This window comes from Myxocyprinus asiaticus, chromosome 22, assembly GCF_019703515.2.
Source record: "Myxocyprinus asiaticus isolate MX2 ecotype Aquarium Trade chromosome 22, UBuf_Myxa_2, whole genome shotgun sequence".
NCBI classification, from domain to species: Eukaryota; Metazoa; Chordata; class Actinopteri; order Cypriniformes; family Catostomidae; genus Myxocyprinus; species Myxocyprinus asiaticus.
Genome location: NC_059365.1, coordinates 7,059,062 through 7,072,813, shown reverse-complemented (window position 1 = coordinate 7,072,813; position 13,752 = coordinate 7,059,062). Strand labels below are relative to the sequence as shown.

The 13,752-nt window shown below is 38.5% G+C and overlaps 1 protein-coding gene across 2 annotated transcripts in view; it reads right to left on the bottom strand.

The window, feature by feature from the left end:
• Positions 1-13,752, bottom strand: part of LOC127412844 (calnexin-like) — a 31,361-nt gene that overhangs the window by 3,639 nt on the left and 13,970 nt on the right. For both annotated transcript variants that reach the window (XM_051649514.1, XM_051649515.1), the window contains exons 6-14: positions 13,328-13,409; positions 12,606-12,798; positions 7,973-8,162; positions 7,732-7,845; positions 6,663-6,819; positions 5,762-5,977; positions 1,429-1,548; positions 425-593; positions 114-202 (exon numbers count right to left, since the gene is read on the bottom strand). In XM_051649514.1, the coding sequence (XP_051505474.1) occupies positions 114-202; positions 425-593; positions 1,429-1,548; positions 5,762-5,977; positions 6,663-6,819; positions 7,732-7,845; positions 7,973-8,162; positions 12,606-12,798; positions 13,328-13,409 (1,330 nt within the window). The remainder of the gene's footprint in view (positions 1-113; positions 203-424; positions 594-1,428; positions 1,549-5,761; positions 5,978-6,662; positions 6,820-7,731; positions 7,846-7,972; positions 8,163-12,605; positions 12,799-13,327; positions 13,410-13,752) is intronic.

The window sequence follows — 13,752 nt, the reverse complement described above, 5'->3', positions numbered from 1 at the left end:
TTGCTCTTTTCTCAAATGAGTGTGTATCATTGTGAAACTGAATCGAATGAACAGCAAAATCTGATTATAAACTGAACGTCTTACGAAGTTTCTAATGGTATAAAAATCTCTACCTCATTAGATTTATCATTGTCTTTGTGCTCTGTCTCTGCATCCTCCTCTCCATCTCCTGTAGAATCCTCTTCTTCACTCTTCTTTCCATCTGAGAGAAAAATACAAAGATTGTAAGAAAACACTTCAACATTCTCCAAAAAACAAAACTTCAGTTTATCCAAAGAGGATGAGATAACACACCAAAAGCCACATTTTCCAGAACATAAGCAAAGGAAAAGCCTGAGTTTTGATGCGATAAGTCACATTTGACCATACACAGGATATAAGAAAGTATTTTAAAACTACATCAGTATAAAAATACAATTCAAACCTGGTTCTTCATTTTTGGCTTCCTCTCCCTCAGGCTTCTCCTCCTCCTCCTCCTCCTCCTCCTCCTCCTCCTCAGGCTTCTCCTCCTCGTCAGCTTCATCCTTCACATCTGGTTGAGGAGCATCGGTCTTCTTGTACTCAGCTGCAGTAGCTGTGGATACTGAGCTCTTCTGTAAAACACAGAAAGACGTTTAAAACGAAAATTGTCATTATTCACTCACCCTAATGTCACTCCAAACCCAAATGACTATTTCTTCTATGGAACACAAATGGAATTTAAAACAAAATAATCTTCTCACGGCTTTGTACCATATAATGAAAGTGAGTGGTGACTTGAGGCTGTCAAGCTCCAAAAAGAAAAAAAAAAATAAAAATAAATAAATAAATAAAAAAGCAAAAGTAGTCCGTACACTGTATATATGTATGTATGTATGTATGTATGTATGTATGTATATGTATATATATATATATATATATATATATATATATATATATATATATATATATATATATATATAAAAATACTAATAATTTTAATGGTAAATATTGGAAAAATGCTACAGTTATTTTTTTTTTTACTGGTTAACTGATCGTTATCTTGACATATACGGTAAAAAATTTATTAATATATTTAACAAGACAATACATGTAATTTATGGTAAAATATTGTAATTTTTTTGTATTCTTTTATTATATAAATCAACTACAGTAAACTGAATCAGACCCATCACATTTTATTTTATGGGAATAATTATTTTTCTAATTTTTTTTTATATCAGTTATGTAGATTGGAGTGTTGTGTGTTATATTTTATATATGTGTTTATATTGTTATATACTCCCCCCCCAGAGCTTTTACTTGATATTAATTTGATATGTGAGTGTACACAATAATATGTGGTGTACTTTTCAAACTGCCCGATGATTTGACCGTATGTTATGCAGTAAATAATCATATTTCATAAGTTATGGAACTATGCCTTAAAATACAGAAAAATCCTCTTACCTTTCCAGTGCAACAGAAGACAATGATGAGCACCAGAGGTAGAGCCACAGTCAGGACATAGACGATCCAGAGCCAGGGTCTCTCTTCAGCAGCTGTGATCATCTGATTTACCAGACCGGGCTGTGAACAAACAAAACCTTTTAGTAACTCCTTGTCTTTCCAGCCAACCCTGCTGTTGAACACAACATCACTGTTGTTGCAGCTGGGTGCAACTACAGTAACGCCTTCCAAAACGGTCAGAAATCTAGGGGTAACCATCGATGACAAACTACATTTCACAGACCACATCTCAAAGACCGCAAGATCATGTAGATTTACACTCTACAATATCAGGAAGATAAGACCCTTCCTCCCTGAACATGCCACACAACTTCTTGTTCAGTCACTTGTCATAACTAGACTGGACTACTGTAACGCTCTCATTGCAGGCCTCCCTGCATGTGCAATTAGACCCCTGCAAATGATCCAGAATGCAGCAGAACATCTGGTCTTTAATGAACCAAAGAGAGCACGTTACACCACTCCTTATCTCTCTCCACTGGCTGCTGGTTGATGCACTTAACAAATTCAAGTCTCTGATGCTGGCATACAGAACAGTCACTGGGTCTGCTCCAGCATACCTAAAATCATTTCTGCAGAGCTACGCGCCCACTAGAAGCCTGTGGTTGGTTAAGGAACGTCGCCTTGTTGTACCAACACAAAGAGGCACCAGAACACTTTCCCGGACTTTCGGCTTCATTATACCACGTTGGTGGAATGACCTTCCCAACTCCATCCATGAAGCTGACTCACTTTCTGTCTTCAAAAAACAGCTAATAACACATCTTTTCCATGAGCACTTAACCAGTCACTAAAAAAAAGAAAAAATGTTGTTGCACTTTAATCTGTTTTGAATGCTATTCTGATGCTAGTGAAATGTTGTAATATGGCACTTTTTGTACCACTGTCTCCTTAAGATGATTCGCATATGTTTTCCTCTTTTGTAAGTCGCTTTGGATAAAAGCATCTTCCAAATTAATAAATGTAAATGTAATTCACATGCTTAGGAATGCTAATATAAACAGGAGCTTAACAGTGGACAAACTCCAAATCGAAATACTTCTGAGAACTTTTTTTATGTTGGAAAATTCAGACATGATCTTTTACATTCAATTTACTTTTTGGTCTTTTTGCCACTTTTATTGATAGCATCAAGTATTTAGTAGCCAAAGGACAAAGAACACTCACGAGAGCAGAGAACACTTTCATAAAGATTATTTACAGAAAGACAGTCCTGACCGTCACTCACTCTGTCACAGCAACATGGTTGCAGTCTGAAGAACAAAGCCATCATGGCTGATTACACAAACCACAATCAAAGTATGAAGCCACACATAAAAATGCACAGGCTTCTGTTAGGCCCTGTAGCTGGAGAACAGAGCTGGTCCTCGTGTTGAACATGTGAGGCATGCATGGAATCCATCTTTGGGAAGAAGGCATTTGCACAGTAGGAATTCTCATGAAGGCCAACCAAAATACAGCTAATCCCACAGTAAATGGAACTTGGCATTCACCCCCACTGTGATTGAACCAGAGACACTCCCTCACTACAAACCCCAACAAATCGACTTCCTTGGATTTTTATATCTGGCTCTGTAGTGCTGATTAAGTCTTATAATCACATATTAAAAGGAATATTCTAGGTTCAATATAACTTAAGCTCCATTAACAGCATTTGTGGCATAATGTTGATTATCACAAAAAATAATTGGCTCATCTCTCATGCAGAAACCATGGTTACAGTAAGGCAATTACAATGGAAGTGAATGGGGTCAGCCCATAAATGTAAAAAAAAAACAAAAAACAGTTTCAAAAGTATAGCCACAAGCTGTAAACATTACACGTTAACATGATTTTAGTGAGATAATTGCTTACCAACCGTATCTGTGTCAAGTTCTATCCAGTAGGGCTGGGTATCGATACAGATTTCCTGATTTCATTCAATTTTGATTCACACCACAAGCTCTTGATTCGATTCAGATATGATTTGATTCATTTCTGATTAATTTGGATATATATAAATCATAATGTCATTTTCTTTTGAAAATCTCAGTTAAGATTTTTTACAGGGCCTATACTACGCAGTTCAATTGCTATATATTTTAGAGATAATAAATCAACACAACCAACTTTAAGAATAAAAAAGATCAATCTTGTCATTTTAAGAAACAATATCAGGATCATTTGAATGAAGATCATGATTAATCGGAAATCTTCATATTTTTCCCCAGCCCACATATCAAATATTACAATTCAGTTGTTATAACACCAGTAAATCCCTGATTTTATCACACTAAATTAATGTGAACATGTAAAGTTTACATCTTATGGCTATACTTTTTTAAACCATGTATTTTAATGCATTCACTTCCATTTTAGGTGACCCTTATTTAACCCTTAAACTCATACCTCGGGTCTTTAAAGACCCGGGACCTCATTTCACCGCCTGTACCTCATCCACTTTCTGGAGTTGTGCCCACACCTCTTCAGAATCTCTTATAAATAGTGTAATACAAAAAAACAACAACAAAGACAAAATTGCAAAAACTTATTTTTGAATTGTCCTGAAATTATTTAGTAAATTTTACACTATCTGGGCATTTTGTAGATCCATTTTTGATAGCTGCATGTGCAGAGTCTCTAAAGCCCTGAATATGCAAATGTGTTTTGATGGCTGAAGAAGTGCATAATCCGGGTACTCCTAGCACACTTCTGAGGTGATGTGGGTGTGGCCGAGCGACATCTGTGGAGAGTGAGGCCAGGAGAGGAAGAACGGTAAGGAATGACACCTTTGGGAAATACTCTAACAGCTGTTTTGTGTTGCAGTGAGAGCTGGAGAGGGTTAAGAGGGGCAATCCAGACCGGAGGAGAGAGAGAGAGAGAGAGCTGCAAGCAGCAGTGTGGATGTGTGTGTGTTACGCTGAAAAGCCAACCTGTGTTAAAAATAAAAAGATTTACGTTGATTGTTCACCTGGCCCTTGCTTCCTCCAAAGAGAGTTTGTGACATGTCAACTTTTCGTAGCATTTTCAGTACTACTTGCGCTACAAAATGACAAAGAATAGAGCAGAAGTGTACAGTTTGGGACACACCTTAAATCCTTTTATTACAAAGCTCTAAAAATCCTTGATTCGGATTGGCCAATCATGGCTTTTTGCATGAAAAACTGTATAATTGACCGTTGTCCCAGGCAACTGATTCCCCACAACGGTGCTAGTTTCAGGTCTCTCGTATTCTCTGTGAACTCTCATCATTTCAATTTGTTCACATGTGTATCAGTAGTTGAGTAATATTCTGGGGTTGTAAAAAGTGTGTGTGTGTGTGTGTGTGTTGAGGAGACAATGCCACTGCACAGCCCAACGCCCTGTGCAGGAACGCGGTTGGTTGTGCCGTGCCATGTGGAAAAGCCTCAGAAGTAAGTGGAAACAGATTTTCAGAGCATTTCTGCTTTAAAATCACCATGTGTGCTCACACACGCCAAAGATTAGTACTTTCCCACACCACATCTATATGTAAGTGATGCGATTAGCACAACAATTATGACATGTGCGGCAGTTAAAACAATAAAAAAAAAAAAATTAGTATAATTACACAATTGTAATGTTAGTCTCGTGTGTAGCAAGAATTCTAACTATCAGCGTAAAGTCGGGTCCACATTAGTGGTTGATTATGGCCCACTTAGACAGGAAGAGATAGTCTGATCGACATGTAAAGTGACCAACCACAGTGCATTGAAATCAGAAATAACTCTCGAGAAAAGAGGAATACAAGTATGTGCTAATAAGTGCAACAAACAAAACTCTTGAAAATTTTTCCAAGGATTCGATGCCAAGAACCTTAGAAGCATTGCCAAATTCAACGACTTGTTCTTCCTCACAAGCACTCTGTAACAGTATAAGGATGGGCAAGGAGGCGGCGGGAACTGGCTGAACAGTCAACAAAGGTTTAATGATAAAAATGAACTTAAAACAACATAAAACATAAACGAACGTAGACACACATGCAGCGTGGCCAAGTGCGTCTCTCTCTCTCTCTCTCTCTCAAACTGGCGCCTCCGCCTCCCCTTTATCTCGCTCTCCCGCTGATCAGCTGATTTAGCGCCGGCCGTGCACCATCATGGCCCGGCCAAGCCCTCCTCCTCATTACACACTCATTGTAATAACTCAGTAATACAACTTTGTTTTATGGCAGACTTTAAGCTTGCAATATTTTGGCATTTTCATCTGATTGTAAAAGCACACGATTGAAGTAAAGATAAAGCAGCAGGAGAAACAGATAAATAAAGATGATTGATACCTCAGCAGCTCCCTCAGCTGATTTCTTCAGACCCCAGCCATCTGTAGCCCACCGATCAGCCACGTTACGATCAGAGGTGATGAAGAAGTTGTCAAAGAAGATATCGGAGGACATGGACCAGAGCTCCAGACCCACGGCGCTGAACGCAGTCATACGGAACGGGTGGAGGTCTTCAAAGAAGTCTGGGTTAGGAATCTTCCTGGGCTTCCACACACCCTGAAAATACAACACACTTTATGACATCTCCAGTATTATTGAGCATCTCAATGTTTATTTACAGTAAACTATGGCACATTTGACGTCAACTATGTCAAGAGTTATCGGCTCTTGCGCGTCTCGTCATTGATGTAAAACCTGCCACGACACACACTGACTGAAAATATTTGAATGGCAGGATTTTTAGTTATGTTGTTCCAACCATGTATGATTGTCTTTATTCTGTGGAACTCAAAAGATAATATTAGGGAGAATTTTCATTATGGGGACTGAGGCTGTCGAGCTAAAAAAAAAAAAAAAAAAAAAAGAGCTGTAGCTGTAGCAGAGGGAAAGACTTTAAACTAAATAACGACAAATATAGGTCTGTTCCACGCATAAAGCTATAGTATGACTTCAGGAAATTATAAAATATAGCACACAAGTTGTATAGACTACTTGATGATACTTGTATAGTGCTTTTTTGGAGCTTGATCTGGCCCAAGACAAATTCAATTTCATCGTATGAAAAAAAAAAAAAAAGTAGCATGGACATACTGCTAAATATCTCCTTTTGTGTTCCAAGGAAGAAAGAAAGTCATATGGGGTTGGAACGACATGAGTGAGCAAATTATGACAGAATTATTATTTAGGTTAAATCTCCCTTTAACACAAGAGATGATGTCAAATGAGCAGCATGACATGTTACCTGATAATTGGGGTTGTCAATCATGGGTGCCTTCCACTTGCCCTTGTAGTTAGGGTTGTCAATCATTGGTCTCTGCCATGTGCCACAGCCAGGGGCGGTCTCACAGACGGGGTTTGGAATCTGAGGAGCCTCCCACTCGCCATCCATATCCTCATCCCTGAGAGGAGGAAAACCAATAAATGAATCGATTAATTAAAACATATAAAGATACCGAGAGTGCAGGTAGATGGTTGTGAGAAGAGAAAACAGTGAAGCGTGCACACACACACACCTCTTCCCCTCTCTATTTTTAACCTGCTCTCTTGGTCAGGACTATAATTAAGAAATTTAACCTAGAACATAATCACCCCAGGAGTCTTGTTTTCTTTATTAAAACCCATTCATTCCTCATCTGTGCAAACCATCGGAGCTCAGCCTTTTAGATGATCCTAAAGTGCCTCATTTGCATTTATGCCTTTGAACAAGAATGTTTCTTCCAAATTATCGTATGCTAACTTCACCTATATTTACAACCACAAAGTTTGCAAGCAAGATCAAGTGGCAAGCTGTCAGACAACAAGAATTGTACAGTTTATTTCCACTTCTATGTTTTTTTTATTATCTGAGGTCAAAGTCGGCTGGCCAAACTTGTCAATTCCATTGTTACATGTCACCAAATAACTCCTCTGAAGTATATTTTGCCTCTTTTCTAACAACTGAACTGAAATGAGAAAAAAATAATAATAAATACAATAAGTTGGCTTGAAGTAATTGTGCCTTAAATGCTAATACATAAAGAGTTTAAAACAGCAGTCACAACATTTAACTTCAGAAACACTTGACTGTTCCAAGTGAAACAGAATATTCAAGTAGGGTGTGACTAATTTGTTCCACTAGGAATAGATTGGACCATTAGTTAATACTCATTTACCCCACCAACATGGTCTTGATTGCATCAGCAGAAAAGATTGTTTCAGAGGTAGAGAAAGTCATTGCATTTGATCATAGATTATAAAAACGCCCACTTCATTGGAATTGTGCACAATAAGGCCAGAAACATGCATTAAGAAAGTAAATAAAGGTACATTACCAGTCCTCGGGTTTGATGGCGTCGGGGTCGCTGATGTATTCTGGCTCATCGTCCAACCAGCCATCAGGTTTCACAGCATCTTCATCAGCAATCTTAGCAGGTGCATCTTCATCCCTGAAGAAGAGTTACAAACACACCAAATAATGAGGAAGAGAGCTGATGGTATAAATGGAAACTGACATTAACGGTTTAATCTGACAAAATCTGCCTCAATATATCAGAAAGACATGCTCTGTCTCACCAGTCCTCAGGTTTGACTGCATCTGGGTCCTGGATCTTGGGTCTTTCGTCCCAGTCATCAGGCTTGTGGTCATCAGGATCTTCAATCTCGGCGGGTGGGTTGACGGGGGGAGTCACGTCAGTCAACAGATTACCACTGTTCACCACAGTCTGATCGACCAGGATCTCAAAACTGTTGTCAGGGTTCAGCACTGCAAGAACACATTTGTGCATGTTAATAGTGGGTAAGAAAGATACTTTATTATTCCCTTAAAGGTTATTATTTTTCCTCGGATTTTGTATCTATATTCACGTGCCAAAAATCAATATTGTTTTTACATTTTTCTACATTAATTTTATGGCCATGGGTTCTAGTACTTCAACATCTCAAATGGCACAGATATAGCTTTTCATGTCCAAACACATCTCAAAGATCCAGTAGCCACAAACCCAAAAAGCAGCACACTTTATTTAATTTTGTTTTATTTATTGTTAAGAGTACTTTTAGTTTTAATTATTCAAGTTGATTTTAAGTTTGACATGGACATTTACTACATACTGTATGTTCAGTGAAAACATTAGGCAAAAACATTGTTCATCTCTCAGTCGGCTAAATGCTTTTTGTTTAAACCAGCCTATCCCTTTAAGTTGCAATGACCACAAGACTTAATATTTTAGATGCTCACTTCTCAAAGCTGTTTTAAGAAGTCAAAGTTAAATGTAAAAAGACTTATTTGAGGGTCAGTATTGTTGTTCACAAATCAGTGGTTCAACATACAAATTATTCCTGGCACTTTTATATTAAGCCTGAAGTATGAACATTTTCTTTTTGCAATTCTGTATGGTGGATTACATTCATTAGGCATATACAGTTGTGCTCAAAAGTTTGCATACCCTGGCAGAAATTGTGAAATTTTGGCATTGATTTTGAAAATATGACTGATCATGCAAAAAAACTGTCTTTTATTTAAGAATAGTGATCAGATGAAGCCATTTGTTATCATATAGTTGTTTGGCTCCTTTTTAAATAGAAATGGTAACAGAAATCACCCAAATGGCCTTGATCAAAAGTTTAAATACCCTTGAATGTTTGGCCTTGTTACAGACACACAATGTGACACACACAAGTTTAAATGGCAATTAAAGGTTAATTTCCCACACCTGTGACAGGTAACATCAGGAGAAATACAGGCTGCTCTCTCCAAACATAGTGCTTATGGTTGTGACCATAAAGCTCCATTTTGGTCTCGTCAGACGGTGTGCCAGAAGCTGTGAGGCATGTCAAGGTGTTGTTGGGCATATTGTAACCGGGCTTTTTTGTGGCATTGGCTTCTTTCTGGCAACTCGACCATGCAGCTCATTTTTGTTCAAGTATCGTCGTATTGTGCTCCTTGAAACAACCACAACGTCTTTTTCCAGAGCAGCCTGTATTTCTCCTGAGGTTACCTGTGGGTTTTTCTTTGTATCCCAAACAGTTCTTCTGGCAGTTGTGGCTGAAATCTTTCTTGGTCTACCTGACCTTGGCTTGGTATCAAGAGATCCCCGAATTTTCCACTTCTTAATAAGTGATTGAACATTACTGACTGGCATTTTCAAGGCTTTGGATATCTTTTTATATCCTTTTCCATCTTTATAAAGTTCCATTACCTTGTTACGCAGGTCTTTTGATGGTTCTTTTCTGCTCCCCATGGCTCAGTATCTAGCCTGCTCAGTGCATCCACGTGAGAGCTAACAAACTCATTGACTATTTATACACAGACACCAATTGCAATTTAAAAAACCACAGGTGTGGGAAATTAACCTTTAATTGCCATTTAAACTTGTGTGTCTGTAACAACGCCAAACATTCAAGGGCATGTAAACTTTTGATCAGGGCCATTTGGGTGATTTCTGTTACCATTTCTATTTAAAAAGGAGCCAAACAACTATATGATAACAAATGGCTTCATCTGATCACTATCCTTAAATAAAATACAGTTTTTTTGCATGATCAGTCATATTTTCAAAATCAATGCCAAAATTTCACAACTTCTGCCAGGGTATGCAAACTTTTAAGCACAACTGTACTACACTCCTACCATCACACACACAAAATAAAAAATAATTCCCAAAAAGTACCATAGTATCAAGTTTTTATTTATTTTCCCCCACCCGACATGGTAATGCAATGGTTCTCTGGATATGTATTTTGGCAGTCCCATGTTATTCTTAAAAGTACCTTGGTATATGAAGATAGTAATATTTCAGTTCTAGCAAAGTATCATGCAGGGGTGGACTGGCCCGGGATTTTACATAGAAACTGGCCCAAAATTTGTTTAGTGTGGGGGGGTTGGGTCACTGTCCTTTTCTGCATATCTCTGCCCCCTTCAGAATATCGTGGTGCCGTTTTGTGGCCCGTTTTGCATAACGCGGCTCATTTCAGCTTATCGCTGCCCATTCGGCCCATTTCGTGGCCGGCCCAGTTCCAATGGCCAGTCTGCCCCTGATCGGCCCCAAAGTGCGTCGGCCCACCGGGAAAATACCTGGTATGCCAGATTACCAGTCCAGCCCTGGTACCATGGTACAACCAACTATTATCATCCCAGTACCATGGTATTACCACTGTATTTGAATCGTAGAACAAGCCAGGTTCACTTAAGAAGAATACACACAATAGTCTAACACTTCAAGGTGCACTCAGTAATTCTAATCCAATAAACTTTGTCCAATTCTGCAAATATCTCCTCACAGTCTGCTAGCTGTCCATTCTGTGGGTGGGCTGAAAAAAAAAATCTAGTATATGTACACAGTCCCGGCTCTGTAAATGAGACAAAAACAAAGTGGATCAGACTGATCCACACAACACTACTCCTGCCGATCAGCAACAAGGGGCAGTTCTTGTGCGTGCACAGGATGGGGGTGGGGGCAGAGCGAGAGGGAAATTCATTAGAAGTGTGATGGCAAATCTGGCTGATGCGAACTTTCTAAACTCCGAGGACGACAAATGGCTGAGAAACAGACCAAGAGAAAAAGGTCAGACGAATATAAACTAAAAAAGAAGGATTATGATTTATTTAGATTTAACGCCATGTGAGCAACCAGGCTATTCACATGGCAAAAAAAGGTTCATCAATAAATATTTACAATATTAAATAAGACACTTATAATTTATACAAGATAACTGTAAAATCTGTCTTTTAAAAAAATATATCTATTAAACAAGTCTCTGTATAGAAGCATTGTCTGATAGTTCCAAATGTTTTACAGTTCAGTAAAATGTGCTTGATGGTCATAGGGGTTTGGCAAGGTGTAATATATATATATATATATATATATATATATATATATATATATATATATATATTAGGAGGATCTTCACCAGTCAGTAAAAACGCATGTGTTAGTCTTGAATGGCCCAGTCGGCATCTGGTAAACACTATTTGGTCATGCCTAGATTTAACATTTTGAGAGTAATTTCTTTGGACCCTGGGGTTTATTTTGTATAATTTATTGTTGTTGCACTCATTCCATTCTGATTGCCACTTATTGGTGATATATGAGTTTATTAATGGCCTGAGGTCAGAGGGTGGTATCAGACATTCCGAGATCTCCAAGTTTAATGCCTATTTTGCAGCCATATCTGCTTTTTCATTTCCTGCCAGACCAATATGTCCAGGCACCCAACAGAGTATAATGTTGAAATCCTTCTGTAATCGATGTATTTTAGTCAAAATGTTTATGATTATGGGATGATCGGTCTCCATGGATTCAAGTGCTTGAAGGCAAGACTTTGAGTCTGAAGCGATTAAAAAGTTTCATCCTCGACCCTGCTCAATGTTTTCCAGTGCCAGTAGCAGCGCTCGGGCCTCAGCTGTGAAGATAAGAGCTCTGTTCTGGAATACGTATGCCATATTGTTGATCTCCAGTCACTACTGCTGCTGATACACTGTTATCCGTTTTGGATCCATCCGTGAATACTGTTGAGGGCTAGGAGCCGCGTCAACATCGGTGAGGCTTTTCAGCAGTCAAGAGACCTCGGAGAGGTAAAAGGCTTGGAGACGGATGCAGAAGTTGCTCTTTTTCTTCTTGATAGGTGGGTAACATAAATTTTGCTATGTTTCACCGAACCCATATATGCTGTTGTTGTGATGTTAGATTTAGTGGCAGGAGAGTTGTGAGTGTCTGGAGTCATCTTCTCTGCAAGTTGCTGCTACTAAGATAACTTACTGTAGCAACAGTTTTCTAACCCACTACATAGCTAATGTTATTTACATTACTTCCATTGTTGTTGTTCGCACTAATCTTATAATGGTATTTGTCCGCACAACGTTTGCAAAGGGTTTTATAGCCACGAAGACTTAAAAACACATGTTTGGTAGCACCCTCTTCGGTCACTGTGGTTTTGAATGTGTTACTGTAAAATCAAACTAAACAACTAACTCTCGCTAGTTCTAGTTGCTGTGTTTTGTATGCTGTTTTTGTGCTTGCTTGTCTGTTTGGGGGGCGGAGCTTCCAAAGGAGCACTGAAGGGAGGGGTGTGTTTGTTTTGGCAGTTGAGTTCGAATATCAACAGTGTTTCTCATGAATCGCTGAGTGCACCTTTCACTGACAGTGTTTATTCACCTTTATCAAGTTTATAATAAATTGTCTGGCAGCAGGAAATAATGCGTTGTTACCTAATGTGTAGAGGTGGGTTTTCTTGTCGGTGTAGTACGTGCGGAGGTCTGCGTCTGGCTTCTTGGCATGTTTTTCCTCATACTCTCCTGTTTTAGGGTTCTTGTGTCTGAAGATGAAGTGTAGTTTGTAATCCTCACCACACTTATCAGGCCCAAACATGATGCTGTACGGAGTCTTATCCACAAACTGTTCCTTTGAGGACGGAGAAAAAGGACATTTCTGTTTTACACAACTCTTCATTACACTAATAGATTTATGTTAGAGTAGATTCCAGATTTAATTTGACAAATTTAAACAAGGAACTCAATATGTTGTGCTGTTGTGTATCTTCATGTTGTTCAAAACCCGTATGGCATTCTTTCTTTTGCAGAACACAAAAGTAGATGTTATGCAGTATGTTAGCCTCAGTCACCATTCACTGTTTTTTTTTGAAACAAACAAAAGCAAAGATGCAATTAAAAAGTGAATGGTCACTGAGACTAAGATGTTGCCTAACATCTCCTTTTTCTTCTATAGAGGAAAGAAAGTCATACAGGGTCGAAACAACATTAGAGAAAGTAAATTATGATAGAATTTTAATTCGTGGGTGGACTATCCCTTTACCAGTCAGTCTCCAGGAAACGTTTTGGAATTTTCAGGACAGGTAACAGGAAATCCTATTATGTATATTCTCAGCAGTGTGTATGATAAACCAGCACAATGAAAAAGTGTGTAATCTTACCAAGTCGAGGTCATGGGTTTGTGACAGCAGTTTAACATAGGCTCCGCCACAGTCAATTCCGGTCTGAAAGTTCACCTCATACCTGGGGAAACATGACAGATGTCACGCCACAGTTAAATACAGAGATTATTACTATTATTTGACATCTTTTGGTAGTAATCATTTGAGTATGTGGTTTCATGTTTGTCTTTACAGTTTTATAGACAAAGTTGAGCTTAAAATGCAAAAGGCACACTTCAGGCAATGTCAATATGCAAGACAGGCTTACTGAACAAAAACCCAGCCTAAGAATGGTTTGCTCTTTTTGGCTGGTTTATAGGGTTAGTTCATTCAAAAATTTAAATTCTATCATCATTAAATTCACCTCATGCCGTCCCAGATGTGTGATATTTTTCTAAAAATCTTCGTGTTCAGTAAAGGAAAGA